At 47.3% G+C, this 25,974-nt stretch overlaps 2 protein-coding genes and 1 pseudogene across 3 annotated transcripts in view; 1 reads left to right on the forward strand and 2 right to left on the reverse strand.

The window, feature by feature from the left end:
* TDRD10 (tudor domain containing 10) overlaps positions 1 to 21,723 on the reverse strand; it is a 97,226-nt gene extending 75,503 nt beyond the window's left edge. Inside the window, exons 1-2 of the mRNA XM_060137742.1 lie at positions 21,718 to 21,723; positions 17,769 to 17,862 (exon numbers count right to left, since the gene is read on the reverse strand). The gene's annotated coding sequence lies outside the window, so the exon portion shown is untranslated. The remainder of the gene's footprint in view (positions 1 to 17,768; positions 17,863 to 21,717) is intronic.
* Positions 1,600 to 3,298, forward strand: LOC132516438 (tigger transposable element-derived protein 1-like; annotated as a pseudogene).
* The window catches only part of IL6R (interleukin 6 receptor), a 50,643-nt gene continuing 32,920 nt past the window's right edge, over positions 8,252 to 25,974 (reverse strand). For both annotated transcript variants that reach the window (XM_060137693.1, XM_060137686.1), the window contains 4 exons: positions 22,946 to 22,992; positions 21,718 to 21,787; positions 17,769 to 17,862; positions 8,252 to 12,132 (listed from right to left, as the gene is read on the reverse strand). In XM_060137693.1, coding sequence (XP_059993676.1) covers positions 11,886 to 12,132; positions 17,769 to 17,862; positions 21,718 to 21,787; positions 22,946 to 22,992 — 458 coding nt within the window. In that variant the 3' untranslated portion in view covers positions 8,252 to 11,885. The remainder of the gene's footprint in view (positions 12,133 to 17,768; positions 17,863 to 21,717; positions 21,788 to 22,945; positions 22,993 to 25,974) is intronic.

Here is a 25,974-nt window from a genome sequence, read left to right on the forward strand (position 1 = left end):
TAACTTCTGAAAATATCTGAAGATTGTATGTAATACTGGTGCCTATCGGTAGTGCTTTAGTAATTTATATTATATCAGAAAGATTTTATAAAAATTTCTGGATGTACTGCAGTAGCCAATATAAGCTGCATGCCCGCCTGAAGATTGGTTTACTCTGAAATGTAACTTTAAATAAACATTATTCCAGGAAAACCAGTGTTTCTGCTTGAGTCAATTAGTTTTGAGAATCACCTCCCTTCATAAAAAACACTTTTCTGCTATAGCAGAGAGAGTCAAAAGTTTCATTTGCAATCACCGTTGATGAAATGTATAAACAAACCGCATTTGAACATAACCAGCAGACGTGACTTTAATTTTTTTTCTGAGTTCACCTTTAGAGCCCTCCTATTATGTTTTCCGTCCCAAATAAAACAGGACCACACTGAAGCTCTCCTCTTCCTCTCCACGGCCGTCTTCTTCCTGAGTAGGCGGTTGTTACATTTGTCCTTGTCCCTGACTAGGCGTCAGAGTTGTGGCTTTGCTTTTGTTTTTACCCTTGTTTGTTATTTATACAGATGCCCCCAGCCCATCCATGGGATGTGATGCTGCAATCTGTGATGAATCTTAAGTTTTTTAAACTTCTACCAGGTGATTCTGATACCCAGCCAGGGCTGAGAACCACCACTGGAAGCAACTGTTTAGAAACGCACAAATAGATTCATTTGAGTCTCTAGAAGAAGGCTATAGTGTTGAGTCTTTCACTATCAAAGTCTTAATTTCCATTGAACATTTATATAAACTGCCACCCAGTGGTACATTGGGTGCTTATTGTTTTTTCCCATCTGTGTTAACCGAAAGGGAAGTTTGCATTGAGAAATACTCACCTCCCCAACATCACCACAGCAATTGAGTAATTACTTTCAGAATTCAGGTTGAACACATTTACAAGAGCCCAGGGTTTGCTGAGTATTGGAATTTTGACCCTGTGAAAGGCCAAGATGTAAGTAATGAGAATAGACTCTTGGCTACACTCCAGGTGTGCTCCTAAACAAATGCTTTTCATGCTACATTATCTTGCTTTAATCCTCCACAACTCAGTGAACCAGGTAACCTCATTTTTCAGATAAAGACACTGGGTCAGTCACATAGTAAGTAGTAGCCCAGATTGCAGCCCAGGTCTAATTCCGGAGTGGCTCTTAATTGGTGTACCTAGACAGGCATACCTCGTATTATTGCACTTTAATGCACGTCACAGATACTGCGATTTTTACAAGTTGAAGGTTTATGGCAACCTTGCATCGAGCAAGTCTATTGGTGTCATTTTTCCAACAACATCCTCTCGCCTCCTGTCTCTGTGTCTCATTTTGGTAATTCTCATAGTATTTCAAACTTGTTTATTATTATATTTGTGGTGGTGATCTGTGATCAGTAGTGTTTGATGTTACTCTTGTAATTGTTTTGGGGCACCATGAACCATGCCCATATAAGATGATGGGCTTAATAAATGTTGTGTGTGTACTAACTGCTCCACTGACTAGCCATTTCCCCCATCCCCTGCTCGGGCATCCCAATTCCCTGAGACACAGTAATATTGAAATTAGGCCTATTGGTAACCCTACAATGACCTCTAAGTGTTCAAGTGAAAGGAAGAGTCTCTCACTTTAAGTCAAAAGCTAGAAATGATTAAGCTTAGTGAGGAAGGCAACGCCTTAAGCCGAGACAGGCCGAAAGCTAGACCTCTTGCGCCATTTAGCCAAGCTGTGAATGAAAAGGAAAAGTTCTTGAAGGAAATTAAGAGTGCTACTCCAGTGAACACACAAATGATAAGAAAGTAAAACAGCCCTATTGCTGACATGGAGAAAGTCTGAGTGGTCTGGATAGAAGGTCAAACCAGCCACAACATTCCCATAAGCCAAAGTCTAATCCAGAGCAAGGCCCTAACTCTCTTCAGTTCTATGAAGGCTGAGAGATGTGAAGAAGTTGCAGAAGAAAAATTTGAAGCTAGCAGAGGTTGCTTCATGAGGTTTAACATCGAAGTACAAGGCGAAGCAGCGAGTGCTGATGTACAAGCTACAGCAAGTTATCCAGAAGATCTAGCTAAGATCATTAATGAAGGTGGCTACACTAAACAGATTTTCAGTGTAGACAAAACAGCCTTCTATTGGAAGAAGATGCCATCTAGGACTTCCATAGCTAGAGAGGAGAAGTCAATGCCTGGCTTCAGAGCTTCAAAGGACAGGCTGACTCTTGTTAGGGGCTAATGCACCTGGTGACTTGAAGCTGATGCTCATTTACCATTCCAAAAACCCTAGGACCCTTAAGAATTATGCTAAATCAACTGCACCTGTGCTCTATCAATGGCCCAACAAAGCCTGGATGACAGCACATCTGTTGACAAAGCCCACTGTTGAGACCTACTGCTCAGGAGAAAAGATTCCTTTCAAGATATTACTGCTCATTGACGATGAACCTGGTCACCCAAGAGCTCTGATGGAGATGTACGAGATTAATGTTGTTTTCATGCCTGCTAGCACAACATCCACTCTGCAGCCCATGGATCAAGGAGTAATTTCAACTTTCAAGTCTTAGTCTTTAAGAAATATATTTCATAAGGCTCTAGCTGTTGTAGATAGTGATTCCTCTGATGGATCTGGACAAAGAAAATTGAAAACCTTCTGGAAAGGATTTGCCATTCTGGTTGCCATTAAGAACATTTGTGGTTCATGGGAAGAGATCAAAATATCAACATTAACAGGTGTTTGGGAGAAGTTGATTGGAACCCTCACGGATGACTTGGAAGGGCTCAAGACTTCAGTGGAGGAAGTAACTGCAGGTGTGGTGGAAATAGCAAGAGAACTAGAATTGGAAGTGGAGCCTGAATATATGACTGAATTGCTATAATCTCATGAAAAAACTTTAATGGATGAGGAGATGCTTCTTATGGATGAGCAGAGAGGTAGATGTTTCTTCTACTCCTGGTGAAGAAACTGTGACAGTTGTTGAAATGACAACAGAGGATTTGGACTATTACATAAACTTAGTTGATAAACCAACAGCAGGGTTTGAGAGGATTGACTCCAGTTTTGAAAGAAGGTCTATTGTGGGTAAAATGCTATCAAACAGCATTGCAGGCTACAGAGATATCATTCATGATAGGAAGAGTCAATGCATGCAGCAAACTTCATTGTTGTCTTATTTTAAGAAATTGCCACCACTATCCCGACCTTCAGTAGCCACCACCTGATCAGTCAGCACCATCAACAATGAGCCAAGACCCTCCACCAGCAAAGATTATGTACAACTCACTGAAGGCTCAGACACTGGTTAGCACTTTTTAGCAATAGAGTACTTTTTTAAGCATTTTTTAAAATTTTATTTATTTATTTTTGGCTATATTGCATCTTTGTTGCTGCATGCGGGCTTTTTCTAGTTGCGGTGAGCTGGGGCTACTCTTCGCTGCGGTGGGCAGCCTTCTCATTGCGGTGGCTTCTCTCGTTGCGGAGCACGAGCTCTAGGCACGCAGGCTTCAGTAGTTTTGGCATGTGGGCTCAGCAGTTGTGGCTCGCAGGCTCTAGAGCGCAGGCTCAGTAGTTGTGGCACGTGGGCTCAGTAGTTGCGTCTCGCGGGCTCTAGAGCGCAGGCTCAGTAGTTGTGGCACGTGGGCTCAGTAGTTGTGGCTCGTGGGCTCTAGAGCACAGGCTCAGTAGTTGTGGCACGTGGGCTCAGTAGTTGTGGCACACGGGCTTAGTTTCTCTGCGGCATGTGGAATCTTCCCGGACCAGGGCTCAAACCCGTGTCCCCTGCATTGGCAGGCGGATTCTTAACCACTGAGCTACCAGGGAAACCCCGGCAGGTGAATTCTTAACCAGATTCCTTGCCGCCAGGGAAGTCCCGTCTTGCACTTTTTAATAAATAATTTTTCATAAGCAGTACAACCTGGCTGAACTATCCCAAAACAGAGGGATTATAGTTAGTTAGTGAAAAGCTTACTCTAGTTGTAAAAACATACAGGCTCATGAAAAAAATTTTAATATGCGTAAAAGAAAAAAGAACGTGCAAATCTGGTCTTCAAGCAGCTCCCTAATGCTCTTAGGATATCAAAAGATTGCTCACCACAGAGCATGTCCAAGGCAGGCCTCCCCCCCAGCCCCAGGCCCTGCACCAGCAGCCTCCCTGGGCCGCCCCCTCCACCCGGAGCCCTCCTCCTCCGTCTTCACTCTCCCTATCACTTCCTTCCCCGACTCCCTAGACCAGATTAGTCACTTGCTCCCAGAGAGCGTTTGCACCTTAATTGTGTGGCTCAGTGACACTTGGGGGAGGAATTGATTCCTCTTATATCCCTGCAGCCGGCGTGGTGGTTGAATGGATCTCATGGCCCAGAGAGAACCACCTCTTAGTGTGGTGATCGTTCACCCTTTCAGAGGCAGTGGACAGAAAAAGATTCCCACGCCATAAAAAAAGCACAGTTAGGGGATTTCAAGGAAGTTCATTAAAGTTCACACCAAGGAAGCAACAGAACACAGAGTTCAGAGGAATAGATAAAGGGCTGATGCAGAGAAGGGGAAGTGGTTTGGTTTGGTTTCTGATCAAGGACCATTAAGTGTAAGGAGCTGCTTGCTGCCCCTCCCCTTTGTGGCCCATCTTCTCTGTGGCTGCCTGTTATGTGAGCAGCGCCGGGGCCTGGTGGCCTCAGGGACACGCTGAGGCCACCGGCGTGTGGCTCAGACTCCCAGGGTCTCAGCTCCCACACTGACAGGTGTGATAAACCCAATGAGGAATCCAGGTCCATCTCTCCGCAGGGGTGAGTGGGCCAGGCCCCACCCAGCACAGGTGAGGGCACCTGGCCTGGAAAAGGGGTTGGAAAGATAGGCCCATCTTCATTGTCACCAGGGGCTGAGGGGCCACACAAAGAGCACTGGCCTTGGAGTAAGGCAGACATAGGTTTGGGGTCTAGGTCAGCCTCTTAACTCAGGTGTCTTAGATCACTATCTTCACCAATATGAGCCTCTGTGACCTCACTTGTAAACAGGTGAAAACACTTTCCTTGCAGTGCCATTATGAGAAAGAATATCCTGTTTGTCAAGCACATGGTGGAGGGTCCATAAACGGTTGTCGTTATCGTGAGCTAATTTTTTTTTAAGATGTTGGGGGTAGGAGTTTATTAATTAATTAATTTATTTTTGCTGTGTTGGGTCTTCGTTTCTGTGCGAGGGCTATCTCTAGTTGTGGCAAGCGGGGGCCACTCTTCATCGCAGCCTCTCTTGTTGCGGAGCACAGGCTCCAGACACGCAGGCTCAGTAGTTGTGGCTCACGGGCCTAGTTGCTCTGCGGCATGTGGGATCCTCCCAGACCAGGGCTCGAACCCGTGTCCCCTGAATTAGCAGGCAGATTCTCAACCACTGTGCCACCAGGGAAGCCCTATTAGCTAATTTTAATAGACCACCTTGACCAAAAGGGGATGGTGGCCTTCTAGGTAACCAGTGGGGCCGGTGGAGTAGCTCTTTGCTGTCCACAGATTTTGTTACCCAATTAGTACCGGGATCCTCCCAGACCAGGGCTCAAACCCGTGTCCCCTGCATTAGCAGGCAGATTCTCAACCACTGCATCACCAGGGAAGCCCTATTAGCTAATTTTAATAGACCACCTTGACCAAAAGGGGATGGTGGCCTTCTAGGTAACCAGTAGGGCCGGTGGTGTAGCTCTTTGCTGTCCACAGATTTTGTTACCCAATTAGTACCCACAGTAACATGTTGCTATAGAATCTCACCTCCTGCCCTGTGGTCTCCAGCACAGAGACCCTCAGAGCTGGCTGCACAGCAGGAGAAATTGAGGACCTTACACTCAGGTAAACAGACACCCACTTTTGTGATTCAGAGGGCCTGGGGGTGGAGCCTGGGCTGCCTCTAATTCCTGGACCCATCCATGGACATGATCCACTGAAGTTCGCCAAGGCCTGAAGTCCGAGGCCCCAGAACACCCACCTCATCATAGAAACAATCACGGTCCACAGTCACCCTCAGGGTCCATTACCACCACCTTCCTCAGAAGCATCTCAGTCCACATCAGACTGATCTGGAATCCCTGCTCGGTTGTGGTGACTCCAGTGTACACCCGTGTATACCTGCGCTCTGCAGGGCAAACATGCTGCCCACACAAGTGGCTGTGCGCACGCCGGCCTCCTCTACCTTTCCCTCCTCTCTTCGTCTATGGTTGGGCACAGACCCCAGAACGTCCCACTTACACCATTCATCATTGCAAAACCCTCATTGTGCAGCACAGGCATTTAAAAACCAAAATAGAATTCAACTGTCCTCCCAGTAAATTTCATTCTTTAAAACATCGTAATGAAATATTAAAATGGACTGTGGTTGCCAAGGGGGTAGGGGTGGGGGAGGGAAGGATTGGGAGTTTGGGATAAGAAGATGCAAATTTTTGTTTTTGGCCATGCAGCATGGCTTGTCGGATCTTCGTTCCCCAACCAGGGATCGCACCTGGGCCCACAGCAGTGAAAGCACCAAGTCCTAACCGCTGGACCGCCAGGGAATTCCCAGATGCAAACTATATAGAATGGGTAAACAACCAGGTCCTACTGTATAGCGCAGGGAGCTGTAGTCAACACCCTGTGATAACCCATAACGGAAAATAATATGAGAAAGAATGTCTATATGTATAACTAAATCACTTTGCTCTACAGTAGAAATTAACACAACGTTGGAAATCAACTATACTTCAATAAAATAAATTTAAAAAAAAGAAAATAGTAGGCTATTTTCTTTGTGGACATTGGGCAGCTTTACTCAGCAATTTGAAGTTACCTTAGAAGAAATATCCTAACTGAATATTGCATATTCCCATAGTATGAGTGTTTCCAGATTTTACTGAAAAACTTCATTGTATTCCTGTCTTGGATGGTCACGGAAAACTGCTGGTATGAAATAAGATGTGGCTGAGGTTGTTCTGTTGTTTTTCACTAACACATCAGCAAGAAGACAGAACTTTCACAGAGAAAGGAGGGGTTGGCAGTATTTGAAGCACAGTGCAGGGCTCGCCCTCACGCTCAGGACTGTTTAAAGCGACAGGCTACTCAGGCAGCCCACCTGGTCACTACTCTGCCGGAGGGGCTGCTGTGCCCCCAGCCCAGCCCTTGAACACTGCATGGACCAGTTTAAGGCCCTTCAACGGCACACTTCTGCTACTGCAGGAAGGCACACAGTTCCCTGCCGCTGGCCTGTGCTTCTCACAGACATGGAGAAAGGTTCGGTCTCCTTATGCATTAATAAATAAGAAAAACGCTTTCCTTAGTGGCTGTTCCAGGAACTGAGTGTTCCTTGCCATCCTCTACAAGATTCACCATCTGCTCCCCCAAATTCTTCTGGAAAGAGCATCGTAAGCATGTCATCCTAACAGTGACACCGTGGAGAAGAGGGAGGCACCCTCTCCCATTTCCTGCCCCTTACCCCCACTCCTGCACCCTCCGTGGGGCCCACACAGCCAAGCCACCATAGGGACATCTGTTTCCTGTGTCACTTTCTGCAAGACAGGGACCAACCTTAAATGAGACAGTGGCATCCTCAAGGAGTCGATGGGCGCTGTAGGTGTGGTCGTGAGGCTTTCCTCTGATTGCCCAGGCAGCCAGGGGTGGGGTGGGGTCACACAGCAGGGCCTCACACTTCAGCTTTTGGTCTGAGTTACACAATTTCCAGGTTTCCATGCAGTTTCCTCCTCCCCAGCCCTGAACTGTTTACACAGCAACTCTTATCCACAGAGCAACCACACGATGACTTTCCTCTGTTTGGAAGATATGGGATGGCTGTGTCCCAAGTTTTTCCTATTGAGGACCCTTTTCAATAGGGGACAGATGCAGCCTATCTGATGATCAAGAAGTACAAGGTTGCCTTTGTGATTCCGTTAACACCCCCCTGTCCAATAAACAGTCTTCTGATGAATAATGGCCCTTCCTTTTCCTTCCCCACAGGTTCATCACCTGCTAATGATGTAAACATGGCAGAAGCAACCACGCCCCTTCCAGAAACCCCAGGGCTCATTTGGGGAAATACTTTCATCATTAAAGTCTTTGAGAGATTGCTACTTATTTCTTAAACTTACCTGATTTTTTTCCCAGAGGTAATTTAATCCTGCATTAAGGAGAAGCTCACCCCAAAAGGGTCCTCCTTAATTTTAAACCCATCTTTCCTTACCCCTTTCCCCCATAATCATTCAAGTCTTTCCTTGAAATGACCCAGGTGCCAAAGCATAAATTACCTCTCAAGCATAATTTTAGAACTTATTTATTTCAAACATTTACAATTTTCACTTTAAAAGCAAAGTAGCTGGTAAAAAGAGAAAACATTGAAAAACATCATACTGACCCTTTGCCCCATATACAGACATCATCAGCCTTTGGTATTTGCTTTCAGATAATTAAGTAAAAAAATAAAAACAAAAACTTAAAACTATTATTTCTCTCCAGAAAAAAACAATGTAAAGTTGAGGTATTCTATTTAACGGATGTGTGATCTCCAGCCAAATATGGTTTCTCTATTAATTAACAGCCTTGCTACATGCTGTTCCAATCCTTTCCTTCTGAAGTAGATCTGCATTTGAGCATATGTTCAGACAACTGACAATGTTCCTTAATAATCATTAAGGTTGCCATAGAAACTCACTGGCGCTGGGGCCAGGCTACACCAAGGACACGATGCTGGAAGGACCTTTCGGGGATGCTCAGGAGTGTCTGGCACAGAAGCTGAGCCAGCTGGGCTCCCTTTCAGCAACAGCCTCACTGCCAACTGCTGCACGGAAGGCTGGGATCCAGGTTCCCGCTCCCAAGGACCACCAGTTGCCCCTGCTTCTCCAAATTAAGATAAATTTCTCACCAACTCCTCCCCGACTGGGTCAATCTTAAGTGCCTTTGATGAAGCGATACAGCTCAGCACTAAAGCAGCCAGCCAAGACATTCCTGAACATTCTGCACGAAACCCACAAACCATGACCACTCCCAGCCTGCCCTGCTCAGCTCTGTCCACCACCGGGTGGGCTCCCAGTCCATTCCAGCATCAGATTCCACCCCTCATAACGGTGTTTCCTTCCCTTGGGGGCAGCTGGGAAATGGCGGACACTCGGGGTGAGCCAAGAGCCTAGCCAACAAACTGCAAGGGCCAGGCTCCCTCAGGGCAAAGAGCTCTCAGAGCCACCAAGGGCTGTGTTGACACATTCAATGCTACCTCCTTGACCTTTTTTTTTTCATTAATGCTACAAAAATTAATGACCACTTTAATTGAGACCTTGATCTAGCATATTTTCAACTTTTCCCACCCAGCAGGATAAGTTGCCCATCTTTAACAAAAATTGTCGCTGTGCTAATAACATTTCACATCTGGCTGTGTAGCAGATGGCTACAGATATTCGGTGAGTAGCATCACTGTTGAGGATAAAAGGCAGCACGTGTGCTGCAGAAACACAGGTAAGGATGACCTGTGGATTGAAACACATTCACTGACCACAGATTCAAGGACAGAGAAAGCTTAGGGTGTATACCTGTGTACACTGAGCAAGGCCTACGACCCAGAGAAGACAAATATTTTTCCTTCATCTATACTAGCTTATAAAAAAAAAGGGAAAAAAACCCTCTTCAATTAAAAAAAAACGCAGTTCCGTTCCAATAATAATGAAAGCAATAACAATTTGGAGATCAAAGCTGCCTAGCTCTCAGCAATCATGAGCTATCTGGATTTCACATCTTCCACTAGCACCGCTCCGCCTGGCTCTGGTAAAATTACACGTGGGTAAAACTTTGTCAAGACTTAAAGAACCGTGGGCACAGAATCACCCTATCTCGTGCAGATTCTCATTTTTTATATTTCCCTTTAACAGCATTTTTGCTGTTCGCAGTCAAGGAAAATTTAGAGAAAAACAAAACAAAACAAAACCACCTGCCTCACTTTTGTCAAGTTAACATCAGCTGCCAGAAGCAGCAACAGGGTCTGAAATTTACAGCCAAAGCCAGCAATGAAAATCACCGCGTAGTCCAACATCCTAACAGTTTGAACCTGGCAAACGGTAAATAAAACATGGTCATTTCCATCCTTTCCCCACCTATCTGGTGCTGGTGGTTATTTTTCTAAAAGGGGAGACTACTAGAAAAGTTTTGTGGTCTGGTAAATTTTTAGTGGTGGTTACACGACTGATTTTAATCACAGCTTCATTCTGGGACATCCCAGAATACTTGAGGGTGCTTGTTTGGGTAACCACGAACATCACTGAATTTTCAAAGCCCAGACGGAAAAGTGAACTGAAGTGGTTACTGCAGTGTCACGGCTAGACATTTACTCGGTGCTTCAATACTAGCTGAACTGAATCACATTCAAGGAACTAACTAAAGAGAGGAAGGCACCAAGTTTAGGGCTGTTGTGTTTCCTCTAATGAACCTCCTCTGATACCCGAGGGCTCGTGGCTTTCAGGGGTGGGGATTTTCAGCTGACCTGCTGGGTAATCGTGGGAGGCTTGCTTCCCAGCACCGTGACACGAGCTGGACACCGTTTCCTTCTCAGCCGCCTGGGGGAGTAGTAACAAGCTGCTTTTCCGCTAAATTAGAGAAGAGGCAGACTTTTTTTTTTCACTTTTTAAGGCAAAAACAAAATTTAGAATGAAACCAGAGTCTCTTCTCTAATAGGGCAAAATCTCCTTTTCTCCCCCTTTTCCACTTGACTCAGTTTTGTGTTAAACAAAGCTATCGTGCTTTTCCCCCATTATTTCTATACTGACACTCAGCTAATACTGGATCTTCCACCCTCTGAAGATAAAATAGTCAGCAGTTTTTTTAAAAACCAAATTAAAATCCATTCTTGCCGGGTTCTTTTGTCTTTCTGCATAAATATTACCTTCCCTGGTTACTCAGGCTCCGCTGAAACTAAAATAAACAAAGCCGGAATAAGGCAGCTTTGATTTCACCACTGGCAGAAGCCCTCCCTCATGCCAGTTCTCATTTTGGGGGGCCAGGGGAGGGGGAGAATGGAGAATGGTGGTTTGCAGAGGCCGCTGTCCCCCTCAGCAATGCTGTGACAGACAAGCATGGAGACCCTGTCCCCACCACTCCCCTCCTTCCCCACGGCTTCTTTCCTGAAGTCCTGGGATCCAAAAAGGGACCTGGAGCCAGTGCAACTGCTTCTGGATTCAGCAAGCGCTTGGACTATCATTCACATTTAGAAAAATGCTAATGAGGAACTGATTATAATTCCATTTCAAACCATCAGGCCCTGAGATACAATCACCCCCCTCTCAGCTGTTCAGTGAAGAAAAGCAGGTGAGACGTTTCCCCCAGCCACGGTGGTTTAAGAAAAGCCAATCTCAGGCCTAGCAAAACTGAATTGAGAAGGCACTTGGGCTTCAAGAAGCTTAGAAGATGAAGCTGTGCGGTGGGCCAAGAGATAAGCGACTCGCGGAGTCTTCGGCTGGACGTTCATCCCACCCGCCTGAGGGCGCAGCTCCTGGAGGTGGGTCGGGGTGCGCGGGCGGCCAGCAACTTGTCCACGCCAAGCCCAGGGGGGAGTCTGAGGCCTGTGCAGCCACCTGGCTCTGCCCACCTGAGCGTCTGGGAGAGTCTTGACACCCCTCTCTTCACGGGGGCCTGAGTTCACTCTAAGCCCTGTAAGCAGGGCACTGGGGGAAGAGTGGTTCAAAAACTCAACCACCTCTTCCTTCTGAACAGACGCAGCAAACCTTTTTTTCACCCAGCACAGAACTTTCTGCGAGGCCCTCCTGTAGAGGCGAAGCCAGAGGCCGCGAGCACCCGAGGTGAGCCGGCACGGCAGCGAGGAGCGTCTTTGCTAGGCCAGTTTGTGCTTCGGCATCCACACAGTCCGGGGGGCCTGACACCCCAGGCTGCCAGGTGCCACCCGGCCAGCCAGCTATCTGGGGAAGAAGTAGTCTCTGTTGCTGACGTCATAAGGTCTCTGAGGGCCACTGGCATCTGGTCGGCTAGTCCTTGAGGTGGTGTCAGACCCAAGGCTGCTGGGGGACACCGGCAGGGAGATGAGGGGCACAAGCACTGGGGTGGGCTTGGGCCTCTCAGGGACCAGCTGTCCCAAAGAATACGGTGGGTGCACGCTCGTCTTGCCTTCTTTCAGAGCCTGCAGCTTCCCCGTCTTCTTGAACCTTCACACAGACACACAAAGACAAACCATGCAAATGTTGAGTTCCCTCTGTGATAAACCCGCGAGAAAAACACCAACAGCTGGCGGCCCTGGTGGCCTGGCGCTCCTGGGTTTCAGCTCCAAGAAGTGATAACTATTTATTCATTGGCTGTTTATTGTTACCAGGAGTTACACAATCCTCTGAAGAGTCATCAAAAATATCCCAAGAGGGCTTCCCTGGTGGTGCAGTGGTTAAGAATCCGCTTGCCAATGCAGGGGACACGGGTTCAAGCCCTGGTCCAGGTAGATACCACATACCGTGGAGCAACTAAGCCTGTGCGCCACAACTACTGAGCCTGTGCTCTACAGCCCGCAAGCCACAACTACTGAAGTCCACACGCCTAGAGCCCATGCTCCGCAACAAGAGAAGCCACCACAATGACAAGCCTGCGCACCGCATCAAAGAGTACTCCCCGCTCGCCGCAACTAGAGAAAGTCCGCGCACAGCAACGAAGACCAACGCAGCCAAAAATAAATGAATAAATAAAATACCCCAAGAGAATAGGTATGTGTTGTGGGTCCAGTTTACCAATGGGGAAACTGAGGCTTTGAGAGTGTGGCTTTGAATGCCCCTTTATAGCACCGAGAATTTAGTTTGTCCTGCTCCAGAGGCTACCCAGAGGGGCCCCTCAGTCAAATTAACACTGGCTAGAGGTAGAGAATTGGCAGCTGCCTTTAATGGCAGGGAAAAGGCTGTACTGCTCCCTCAGCAGCCCTCCTGCTCCTCTTGCTTCCAATATTCCCGGCGTCCCCAATTCTCCTTACACCTCTGGGTCCCCTCACACCATGCTGGCATGTTCTCACAGACTCGGCCGTGGGCACCACTTGGGCACAAGTGACTCATCTGACAGGAAAGTCAATGTTAAACAGGAAGGAGATAGACATCTCTCTGATCATAGCTTCGTTCACCCTGCTCCATTCTGGGCCCAAAGCCAGGGCTCAGTAACTGAGAAAAGTCACTTGACAGCCCAGAGAAAGATGAGATGGTGATAGCAATCTTCAAAGGTACAGTCAGGTCTCCTCCCTGAAGGGGCCCTTCTGTTGGGTGGGGCAGCTCATCTCCCCCTCCTGCTTCCCACTTTGTCGCCTATTAACTTATCGCCCATTGACCTCAAAGTGGGAGCAAGGTGGTCTCCCTCAGTTCTACCAAATGTCAGCTACTCCAGGAAGGGCTGGGAGGGAAGAGGGGAAACCAATGTCAAAAACAAGGTTTGGGGATTTTCCTTAGGTTTCTTTTTATATCGACAGGCTACTCCTGTCCTTGTTATGATAAATAATTGATAGTTGGCTCCAAATCTGCCATTGGCTCTTAGCCTGTTATCCAAATGGAATAAACAATCTGCAGAATGTGACTTAGGCTTCACCATTCAGGCACTGCACAGGAAGGGAACACAGCAGGGGTGCTTACTGGAGCTACGCTGTGTCCCTGGGTGGAATCCTTCTCCCTCATGAGAGAACTGAGGATAGAGTCATTATGCTCTGGATTTCAAAATATTCAGATCCTCTGACCCAAGAATTCCACTCCTGGGAATATACCCTCAGGAAAGAGCATAGCTGCGGAAAAAGCTTTATGCACAAAGATGTTCAACACAGTGTTATTTACAAAAGCAAAACAACAACCCAAATGCCCAATAATAGGAGGTTGGTTAAGTGATCTTGGGTATTATAGCCACCTAATGGAGGAGTGATGAAAGTGAGGTTTACAAAGAATTTGTAATAATGGGAAGAAGTGCTTATGTTATATAACTGATACTAAAGTTATAAGGCAGGATTCAGAGCTGTAGAGACAGAATAATCATGGCTACATAAAAACAAACAAGAAACTATGCAGAGGAAAAGGACTCAGAAGAAATTCATCTAAATATAAAGTGTTCATGAGCTGGGTGTCAATTGCACGGGTATCTTCACTTTGTGGAAATTCATGGCACTGTACACTTATGACATCTGCACTTTCCTATATGTTTGTTAGATTTCAATCACATTTACATTTTAAAAATTAACAGTGGCTGTCTTTGCATAATGTGTCATTTTTCTCCCTTCTTCCTATTTGTCAGTATTTAGCAAATTACCAATTTTTAGCAATCATGTATCACAATTTTTTTAAAGTCCCTATTGATGTTACCTAACCAATATGGAAAGCAGTCTCTGTCCTCAGTTTTTTTCCAAAGCAATTGGACGGGTAACTGAGAAAGATGAGCTTTCCTTCTTTTGAAAAAATTTGAGGAGTGAATGAGATTTTTTGGCAAATCACTAAGCTCAGAGGGGCCTTTGAAACCCCAGGGCCTGGGGTATATCCACACTTGGCACTGCCCTGCCCTGGGCAGGGGTCTGAGCAGGGCCTGGGGGCTGGAGAGGGTGCAGAGCGGGTAGAAGGAACGAAGAGCTGAGCTGTCAGACTTTTGCACCTCAGCCGCCACCTTTTACCTATTTTACATACTTGGGCTTCGTAATGTTTTGCTTAAAGAAAAGGTTCTGCAGCTAAAAGAAATTTTTAAAAAACACTTATAGGGCTTCCCTGGTGGCGCAGTGGTTGGGAGTCCGCCTACCGATGCAGGGGACAGGGGTTCGTGCCCAGGTCCGGGAAGATCCCACATGCCGCGGAGTGGCTGGTCCCGTGAGCCATGGCCGCTGAGCCTGCGCGTCCGGAGCCTGTGCTCCGCAATGGGAGAGGCCACAACAGTGAGAGGGCCGCGTACCGAAAAAAAAAAAAAAAAAAAAAAAAAAAACACTTATAATATCCCTTAACCATAGAAGTGGGAGAGTGTGATTTTAAAATATTGAAATGAGGGACTTCCCTGGTGGTCCAGTGGTTAAGACTCTGCACTTCCCCTGCAGGGGGCACAGAACTGAGATCCCGCATGCCCCGTGGTGCAGCCAAAAATAAAAATTGAAATGAGACAATACATTCAATACAAAATGATTTAAATCATAGGCATACATATAGGAAGTCCTCACCTAATAGCGTTAGCCATTCTAGATAAATGTGCAGAAAAGCAATTCTCTGCTATGAGAATCCTATTTTCTCAGTGCCTGAGAGCATAAAATAAAGAGAGAGAAGCAGTGGGGCACAGGGAGTAGGGTGGGGAGAATTGGCCCCTGTAAGTTATAACATTCACTTAAGATGGCACACCTTCTTCAACAGCACATTTAAATTTTAAAAACTTGTCACCGATGTTGCTGGAAAAATATTTAGGAAAATACTATGCTTTGCTTGAGACACAAAATAAATGTACTAAAAATAAAAAGATGGTGTCACAGGTGGGCGGGCTTTACTTCCTCCACCTGCCTCTCATTCTGTCCACTGTAATCTGGCCATCCCAACTGTACAGTGGCCCAACCATTTTGGCACCCCAGGCTCCCACATCATCTCTACATTTATACTCTTGTCTTGACACGGGGGACTTTGGGAGTAGGAGTTTTTCATTACTTGAAATAACTGGCCTCTTTCCAAATAAATTTGCCTTATATGAGAGAAAATGGAAACTCACCAGGCTAGGAAATAAATTACTGATATGTTCTCTGCACAAGGCACTGTGCCTTCGGGGACTCTGGTTGTGTAGCAACCAGCCAGTGCACAAGCACCATCAGCACATTAGCAAACTAAGTCTGTGATGAGCACTGTGGCCAATTCCCAACCTAACGCTTCTCTCTTAGGGGTTAACAGCACACCAAGATGGCGCTGCTTGTTTGCGGGGCCACGGGCCAACACTGGACTGATAGGACCAACTGGGCCCACCTCTTAGCTGACAGCAGGCTGGTGCAGTGGGCAGGGACTCTCAGGACACAAGTTCTAGGCCTGTCTCTGCTAATTAATAAGTTGTGTGTCCTTGGACAAGTCATTTACCTTTCAGGGCTGTTTTCTCATTTGTAAAATTAAAGAGTTTGACTAAATGACCCATAAGGCCGTATCCAAAAAGCACAAGCTTTGGGTTTGAATCTTGGCCTTATCCTTACTAGCTGTAATCACTCCACCTCTTTCAGCTTTCATTTCCTCATCTGTCAAGTGGAAATCACGATATTTACTCTGTAGGGTCTGTGGTAGGTTATAAGAAAGGCCTTTTGAAGCCCTAATGATATAGAAATAGAAAGAGAACACAGAAGTATGTGTCTGAGGTGAGGCAAGGGATCCCTTAGAAGGCAGCAGGAAGACCTCGGAAAGTTGTCATGGCCCCTCTCTGACCCAAAGGTATAAAAGACAGTGAGTTCTTGGTTCCTCCAAGGAGTTACCTCCACTCTTGAGGAACCTTATCTTCTGCACACCCTTTGGACAGCTTGCTCACTACTTCATTGGAAAATCAAAGCAAAACAACCCGAACACAGCTTGAGTTGTCATCTTCCAACCCAGACCACCTTGGTGGGCGAGCTGTTTCAGGGTCACTGTGAGAATCCAATGAGCTGTAACATGTGGAAAAGCTCTCTGCCGAGGTCTTACCCCTCCTTCCCAAGCACCCTCAAAGACCACCTCTCACAACCACCAGGTAGAGTCCTTGAAAGTTACACACAAGGGGAGAGACAGGAAAAACACAGTGAAGTTTCTCCTCTACCTATATTATTGTAATGAACCACCATCCAAAGTCAGAGCCCAGCCTGATTTCCTTTAGGGCTTCAGCATATGCAAAATTACCAGTTCCTGCAGTAAAATCATGAACATAGCAAGTTTTCTTTATTGCCCATTCATTGGGAGCACTGTTACGTGATCTCTCCGCAAGCTTGGGAACGAAAGACAAACCAATGACCGAATGGAGAGAGAGACTCGGATGAAATGGGCAGGGGCGTTACAGTGACCAGGGTGCCAACCGAGCCCTCACCTGTGGTGTTTCCTCACCATGACCAGACGAGGGCACTAGGACAGGGCATTTAAAGGTGATCCACTAGGTCTGCTTATTTGGAGACATGGAGTATTCCCAAGAATGTCTAGCCAGGCACTTCAGAGTTACCTGTGCACATACCCCTGGTGTGGTGCTTCTCTCGTGGTATTTTACTGATTTTAGTACGTGGCTCTTGGAGGAGAGGGAGGGTCATATTCGTACCGTAATCCCAGAGCCTAAGGGGTTTCTTCAGTGTCTAACACACACTTCTCCCTCTGGTGTTCACAGCCAGGTTTTCCTGCTGCTTCTCCTCCCTGTCAGGCCACTCCTTCTCAGCCCCTTTCTCATCGCCCCCTCTACACAATTTTTCAATTGTATTCCACAGGTTACGTTGTTGGCCCCATCCTCTCCCCTGGCCCCAACTACCACCTGCCTGCTGCCAATGATCTGAATTACCTCCAAAACTTGTTCACTTGGAGTTTCCCCAGTGGCGCCAACATGTAATCGTCGCTTTTCACTCAGTTGTTCTACCTCCAGTGTTTTCCATTCTTCATGGACGACACCCACCATCTGCCCAATTGCTTAAGCCAGAAACTTGAGGGTCAGACTTGACTCCTCCCTCTCTTCCATTCTTCTCTTCTGAGCTGTCATCAAATCTTGTCAATTCTACCTTTAAAATATACCTTGAATCCATTCATGGCTCTCCAACCCATTGCCAGCATCCTAGCCCTGGCAAAGCTAGATCAGAAACATGAGAACACCACAGGACCACCCCCCGGGCCCATCTCACCTCAGGACAATGCCAATACAGAGGAGCGTCCCGAAGGCCAGGCTTCCTCCAGCCACCAGGAAGGTGGGCAGTGGTACCGAAGTAGAATCTTGCACTAGAAAAAAAAAAAAAAAGGAAGAGAAAGAAGAGGAGCAGGAGGAAGAGAGGAGCAGAGGAAAGAAGGGAAAAAACCACTCAGCAGGTGCTGTCAAAACCTCAACAGAACCTCACCCCTGTAGGAGGAAACAGCTCTGCGTTAAGCAACAGGCCCCTTGACGAGCTTGCCAGTTTTCTGGCCAAAGCCACCTCTACAGGAGTCACCCCCAGCACAACCTGACAGACCCCAGGATGCCACCACTTGGCAAGAGATACACCTCAAGCTCAGAGCTTCTGAGCGCCTGCGGCCAGCCACAGACTCCCACTCACTTTCAAAGTGGCTTTTCTAGTGGCATTCAGCCTGCCCCACAAGGCACAGAGGGAGTGCCAGAAACGGAGGCTTGGGGGACCTCACTGACGGCAGCGCCACCGAGGACAATGTCACGGAGGCTCAGGTGCTTTAAATCAAGTGTTCAGGTGCAGTTTTCCCCAGTGGGGTGTCACCTCTTGCCTGTCTCCCCATTTGGTACTCAAGCCCCAGCCATATGAACTTCATTCCGTCTTCCTCATGCCATGTTCCCTCTTCCCCCAGAGCTCTTCCCACATGTCCTCTTCTCCCCCAGAACGCTCGTCCACCTTCACTGCACCTCTTTGCTGTCCAGTCCCTCCTGGACCTTTGAGTCTCACATGAGGTGATGTCATTTCCTTTGAGAAGTGACCCTGCTCCAAGCTGGCTACGCGCCCTTCCTGGTTACTCCACCCCCTCCAGTCTGAGCTCCCTGAAAGCCGGGACCGCATGTGTCTTTTTCCCAACTGCTCCCAACGGCTCATGTGGTGCCTTGAACAAAGCAGGCTCACCAATATTTCATTGAATGAATAAAAGAACAAACTAGCTTCACGGGCTGCCCTGGTGGCGCAGTGGTTGAGAGTCCGCCTGCCGATGCAGGGGACAAGGGTTCGTGCCCTGGTCTGGGAAGATTCCACATGCCGCGGAGCGGCTGGGCCCGTGAGCCATGGCCGCTGGGACTGCGCGTCCGGAGCCTGTGCTCCGCAACGGGAGAGGCCACAACAGTGAGAGGCCCGCATACCGCAAAAAAAAAAAAAAAAAAAAGAAAGAATAAAAAAACTAGCTTCACAAGCAGCCACGTCCTCCCACAGAAAGCTCCTTCCCATGGCTGCCAGAGAGAGACCCTGGACTAGACAGAGAGTACATCTGTCTACCATCATTCTCTCCTGCTGGCAATGCAGATACTTGCAGTCTCATGGACTTGGGATTCAGCCCCTTCCGCCCCAAACAGTACCCAGTGCTGATGAAGATGTCACCTACCAGTCATCAGTTCGAGTGCCCAGTGGATCAGGCTTTGCCTTGAGCCCCAGCTGGTAGTGGGCACTGACCACAAGGACGGGTCTCTCCTAGTATGTCCTACGTCTCTTGGCAGAGACAGCCATTTCACGTAAGCTTGGCTGACTCGTTTACTAATATTTCATCACCTTTTGTATTTGTCCCTTCATTAATTCAACAAATATTTATTGAGTGTCTATCGTGTGCCAGGCTTTGTTCTAAGCCTTAGGGATACAGAGAATTGGATGACAGAAAGGCTCCTGGCTTCCTGGATCTTACATTCTAATCAAGCGAGACAGACAAATACGTATGTAATATGATGTCATCAGTGACAAGGGCAATGATGGAAAACAAAGCACAGGAAAGGAAGAGTGACAGCAGGGGGTTCTGTCAGATTGGCTGGTGGGGAAAGGCCTCCCTGAGGAGGGGGCATTTGAGCAGAGGCCTGGATGAAGGGGCTGGCCTAGTGGAGGTCGGGGGAAGAGCACCCAAGGCAGAGCAAGCAGCAGACGAGAAGGCCATGAGGTAGAGCATGTGTGGAAGAGTGAGGAGGGTAGAGTGAGTGAGAGGGAGAAAGGAGGAGGCGAGGTCTAAAGACTGGGGGCCTGACCCCATGGAGACTAGGGCCTTTCTTAGGTCTTTGGCTTTTACTCCAGGAGAGAAGATGGTGTTGAGTGAAGGAGAGCTTGGATTTGTGTTTTAAGAATCATTCTGGGGACTTCCCTGGTGGCGCAGTGGTTAAGAATCCGCCTGCCAATGCAGGGGACACGGGTTCGAGCTCTGGTCTGGAAAGATCCCACATGCCGCGAAGCAACTAAGCCTGCGCGCCACAACTACTGAGCCTGCGCTCTGAAGCCTGTGAGCCACAACTACTGAAGCCCACGCACCGCAAGGAAGAGTAGCCCCCGCTCACCACAACTAGAGAAAGCCCGCGTGCAGCAATGAAGACCCAACGCAGCCAAAAATAAATAATAAATAAAATAAATAAATTTTTTAAAAAAAAGAATCATTCTGGCTGGTGGTTGGAAAAGAGTCTATTGGTGATTAAGACTAAAAGCCAGGAGACAAGCAGGCAGCTCCTAAAGTCCTACAGGAGGAAAGACAGCAGTGGCTGGACCGGGTGTTGGCAGTGGAGGAGGTGAGAAGTGGTCAGCTCCTGGACGTGCCTCGAGATACAACTGGCAGGACCTGCTGAGGGACTGGACATGGGATGAGGGATAGAAGAGGAAGCATGTCTAATTCCCTGGCCCCAGCAACCCAGAAGATGTGGTGTCAGTTCCTGAGATGAGGAAGAAGGATAAGAACAGATTTGGGTTGAAGAGGCGGGGAGGCATCAAGCATTCTCTTTTAGGCACATTCAGTTTGAGATTTTTAGTAGGTATCCAGGTGGACACGTCACCTAGGCAGTTGGATACACGAGTCTGGATCTTAGTGGAAAGGTTAGAGATGGAGCTAGAAGTTTGGGAGTCATGAGCCCATAGATGGTCTTTAAAGACATGGGGCTGAATGAGATAGATCATCAGTGAGAGCAGATGGAGAAGACTCCAAGGTCCTTCCTCCACAGCAGCCCCTGAACTGCTGCCCCAACCTCCTGCCATTCCACCCATATCATTTAAGGCTCATTTCAAACGGCACCTCCTCCATGAACTTTCTCTGATTCCCCCAATGGACATGTTCTCTCAAGTCTCTAAATCCCACTTTGCTTTATCTATGGCTCTCTTTTGGCCAGTCTCACACTCTGCTCTCTGTTAGTTACTACTTTACTCTTTACCAGAGCCTGCCCCCGGGATGGTAGACTCCTGGAGAGCAGGGATGCGTTCAATTCCCTCTGAGTCCCCAGCTGTGCAGGCAGAGCTTAGCCTCAGGTGTTTAGTAGGTCCCCCCAGGTGCACTGCACTAGGTAGGGCTTTGCAACTGGGATGACAGAGCATGGGCGTCCAGCATCAGGTGTGGCAGGAATCTGCCCAGGTAAAGGTAAGGAGGCCAAGGCCTTCCTCAGAAAGCCATCAGCTGGATCTACTCAGCTACCGAGCCTCCAGAGTCTGGACCCCATGAGTGCCATACATAGAGTAAAAAAGCACAGGACCTGGGATCTTTCTTTTTTCTTTCCTTTTTTTGGCTGGGATCTTTCTTGATGAGAATGTTACTAAGTTTTCCTGGTCTCACAGGTATAGGGAATCAGAACCATTGAAATCAAGGGTTTCCGAAGCAAAGATTTATTCCATTCCTCAAAGCGTATTGCATTTCAGACTCCAATAATTTTGTTGGTAGCACATTCATTTGTATTCTGGGCCAATTGTGAAGTATTTTACTGACTTATCCCACCCTTCTTATGGTCTCCTCACTATATCATAGCTAACAATATCAAACTTGGAGGTATAAAGTAACAAAAAAGAATATTTCTGCCATTGATCCTTTTCATTAAGCAGACTGGTCCTCTGCCAATATTTCCAAAAAGAAAAGGACTTTCTGCAGAGACAAGTTCTTTTGCATCCCATAGGCCATAGAAATACAAAAATATCCAGTCCTTACCTGGGAGGCTTGTTGCATTTGCAGAATCTTTGGAGAAAATATTTTCATTATCTTCATTAGTAGTAGGTGCCTAAAAGAGACATTCCTGACTGTAAGCCTGTTTCTGCAGATTCCACCATCATTCAGGACCCAGCTCAGGTGCCACCTCCTCCTTAACCCCCTGCCTGATCCACCCAAGGCATTCCTTTCTCTATCTCATGGACCTCTCCATGTCTGAGCTGTCAATCTCAACTTTTGCACTATTATTTATATCTAACAGCTTGCCTACTCAAGGTGGGGATTTCTTCCCATCTGCCACTCTACCAGGAGCTTAAGAGCACAGCACCTTCCACAGAGGAGAATCAATAGATACCCTGAAGCAGCAGTTGTATTACGGGTCCGGTCCCAGGGCGTGGATACCACCACTTACTAGGAAAACCACAGGCTAGAACTTTGGATCCACCACTTACTAGCTATGTAACCCTGGGCAAGTTTCTTAACCCACGTGGGCATCACTTTTCCTCCCTTGTAGGCACAACCATCCTGACACCCAAATCTTGGTTATCCTAAGGATGAAATGAGTTAGCAAACGCCAGGCTCAGAGCCTAGCACGGCGTGGCAAGTTCTCAGTGTCAGTTCCCTCCACGCTCCAGCCCCACAGGCATGGGCTTCACCTTGGAGCTGCTTCCACTGGTGCCTGGACAGTCCTGCATCCAACATAGCCAAGGTGCAGGACCCTAGGCTCCTTCCCTGTGCTGTCCAGCTCCAAGAGTGGCTGAGCCTCCCAGCTTAGCATTTAGGGAATTAAGGGCCAGGAGAGGAGTTGTAGTTGGATGGGAAATTGGATTACTCGAGGATTTGTTGAGCAGCTTCAGAAGTAATCCTCTTTCCAGAAAATTATGACACCAGGAGTCCACAGGGGAAGAGCTCAGAAAAACTGAATGTGAGTCACAGGCTAAGCTGTTAGTGGTGCCCAGAGGTTCAGAGATGAAACAGCAGGCACCAGACACAGAGCAGCTCAGTGAGCTAGACCGGCACCGCTCCACACTTTCCATGGCCCACATCCCCGGGACGAGAACTGCTCTTACCCTGCTTTACAGAGGTGTGAAAAGGACAGGCAAGTTGCCCGTGGCCATGTTTCTAGTAAGTGGCAGAGCTGGGATTTAAACCAATTTCTGCCTGATGCCAGCCCACAACCCTTAACACTAGGTGCTGTTGCCGTGACCCTTTGACAAGAACATGAGCTCACCTGTGTGGAGGGGGGCAGCTCAGTCTCAGCTGGAGAACTCTTGGATTCTGTGGATAGAAGAGTCATTATTAATGATTCATGGATGCTGAAAGTCCTATCTGATGGAATAAAATTCGTCACAATGAATTTTATGCTGGAAACAAACAAATATCCAAACCTAGAGGACTAGCTATATAAATTATGATATAGCCACATATTGTAATAGCCTTTAAAAATATTTTAGAGGGCTTCCCTGGTGGTGCAGTGGTTGAGAGTCCGCCTGCCGATGCAGGGGACGTGGGTTCGTGCCCCGGTCCGGGAAGATCCCACATGCCGCGGAACGGCTGGGCCCGTGAGCCATGGCCGCTGAGCCTGTGCGTCCGGAGCCTGTGCCCCACAGCGGGAGAGGCCACAACAGTGGGAGGCCCATGTACCGCAAAAAAAAAAAAAAAAATTTAGAAAACAGCTAAGAATATGCTATGTTTTATGAAAAATTCAAGACAAGAAAAAGGCCACAGAGTTTGATCCAGAGCTTCTAAAGAAACACATTTATATCATTTTTCATTATATGTTATATGATATATTGCAATATATATATTCACACAGAGGAAAAAAAGTTGGAAGGATACACAGCACTAGATATAAACACCATTAAAATTTTAATTTCCTTTATGCACATTTTTGCAATAAAAAATATTTATTTAAACAACAGATTCTGGGGACTTCCCTGGTGGTCCAGCGGTTAAGACTCCGTGCTCCTAATGCAGGCGTCCCCGGTTTGATCCCTGGTCAGGGAACTAGATCCCGCATGCCGCAACTAATACCCGGCACAGCCAAATAAATACATACTTTTAAAAAAATATAAACAACAGATTCTCACCTGCCTGGGTGGGCTTAATACACTTTGCCCGAGAAGGGAGGTGGACTGGGCACCCTCCCAGGCCCGTCTCCCTCCATGGGAACCACGTTTCTGCAGAAACCCGCAAGGCTGCAGAAGGCCAAGTATCAAAGCGAGAGTGCTGACACAAAGCCAGGCTCAGCGGCAAACGTGGGCCCGAGGGACCAGGCGCTGAACCCTGACAGGCAATGTGTGGAATGCTCTGGAGTTTAAAATATTTTCTTTTCAGTTCATCATTTTTCCATCAAGAAATTAAAAATACCACAGAACCGGTTTACACAAAGATGTCGAGCCTCCCTGAGCCAGGAGTAGAAGGGCTAGCAAGGGGTTGGAGGAGAGGGTGACCCTACTTCTGCTCAGGACAGAATTTCCAGAGGGAGTGTGACTTCCCAGGAGGGGAGAAAAACCACACACTAGCAGCAGTGGAAGGGACACAAGAGCATGTTCACCCTCCGCATTGTACAGAGAGGAAACAGAGGCCCAGAGAGGGAAAGCAACTTGTCCAAGGTCATACATCAAGTTAGCCCCAAATCAACCTAGGATAAATGGGAGGGACACAGTCTCGTATTCCTGTGTGTTCCTCCCAGACCAGCCTAGCAGAGAACAGTTAGACTCATAGCAGGGGGTGATTGAAGGATTAAAGGAGGGGGCGGGGATACTAGAATGAAAGCTAAAACCGGGAGACAGGGGCAACGCTACATAGGAAACATGGCTGACCATGGATGGTCATTCAGTGCAGTGGTTCCCAAACCCAGACATGTTCAGCATCACTGGTGGCTTTTGAGGTCCCATCCTTGACCTATGGCCTCAGGATCTCCAGGATAGGATTCAGACATCAGGGTTTTGAAAAGGTTCCCCAAGCCCAGAGACATGTTTCAGGAAGAAAGGGAGACCAGTATACTTTCAACCCTCAGCTCTGACCCCCCAACATGGTACATGGTCCAGAAAAGGATGTTTAACCTTTGGTGGCTCAGATTTCCAGGGATAAGATAGGAATTTTATCTCAAGTAACCCAGGAATGTTACCAGAATGGACAAAATTTTTCTAATGCATAGTAAGATTGTCTTACATAACAAGACTTTTTAAAAAGCTCCCTAGGGACTTCACTGGTGGCACGGTGGTTAAGAATCCACCTGCCGATGCAGGAGACATGGGTTCGATCCCTAGTCTGGGAAGATCCCACATGCCACGGAGCAACTAAGCCCGCGAGCCACAACTACGGAGCCCACATGCTGCAACTACTGAAGCCCGCACACCTAGAGCCCATGCCCCGCAACAAGAGAAGCCGCTGCAATGAGAAGCCCACGCACCACAACGAAGAGTAGCCCCCGCTCACCACAACTAGAGAAAGCCCGCACACAGCAACGAAGACCCAACACAGCCAAACAGAATAAAAATTTAAAAAGAAAGAAATAAATAACTTTTTGTAAAAAGTTCCCTAGATGATGATGGGGACCCCTGATTCAGACCATTTGTCCCCTGAGATGGAGCAACTTTTGCATCATTATTACTAATAATCATTTCCATTTTACAGATGAAAAAACTGGGGATCAGGGTCGGAAGAAATAAGTTAGGTTAATAATACTAACTGCATACTAATAGAATATTACTAGTATTTCTAGCAGCGCCCTTTGTGGAAGCTCGCCCTACTCCAGTCCCAAGTGGTTCTCAGCCTACGTGATGCTGACGGCTCACAGCAATATACGAGGCAGGTACTATTATCTCAGGTTTACAGAGACATGGAGGCTCAGGAGGCTATAAAACATTAGCAACATCTGTGAGCACATTTTTTTTTTCTGTTTGGACAGAAGTATTTCATATTTCTCCTAAAGTATTTTATATTTCCCAATGCCTCCCTTCAGCTAGCATGCTGGGTGAAAGAGGGGAAGGAACCATCATTCACTGGTCCCCTTGTGCCCCCGTGTGCCCCCCACGTGCCAGGAGGTTACAGGGGTAAGGATAGTGGTGGTGGTAACTAGACAAAACAGCAATAATAACAATGCCTAATATTTATTGAGCACTTACTATGTGCCAGGCACCATTCTACCTACTTTACATGAGTTAACTCATTTAATTCTCACAACAGTACTCTGAGATTGGTACCATTTTTATCCCCACTTTACATATGGGGAGAATGAGGCACAGGGAGGTT

This window comes from Lagenorhynchus albirostris, chromosome 2 (genome assembly GCF_949774975.1).
Source record: "Lagenorhynchus albirostris chromosome 2, mLagAlb1.1, whole genome shotgun sequence".
NCBI classification, from domain to species: Eukaryota; Metazoa; Chordata; class Mammalia; order Artiodactyla; family Delphinidae; genus Lagenorhynchus; species Lagenorhynchus albirostris.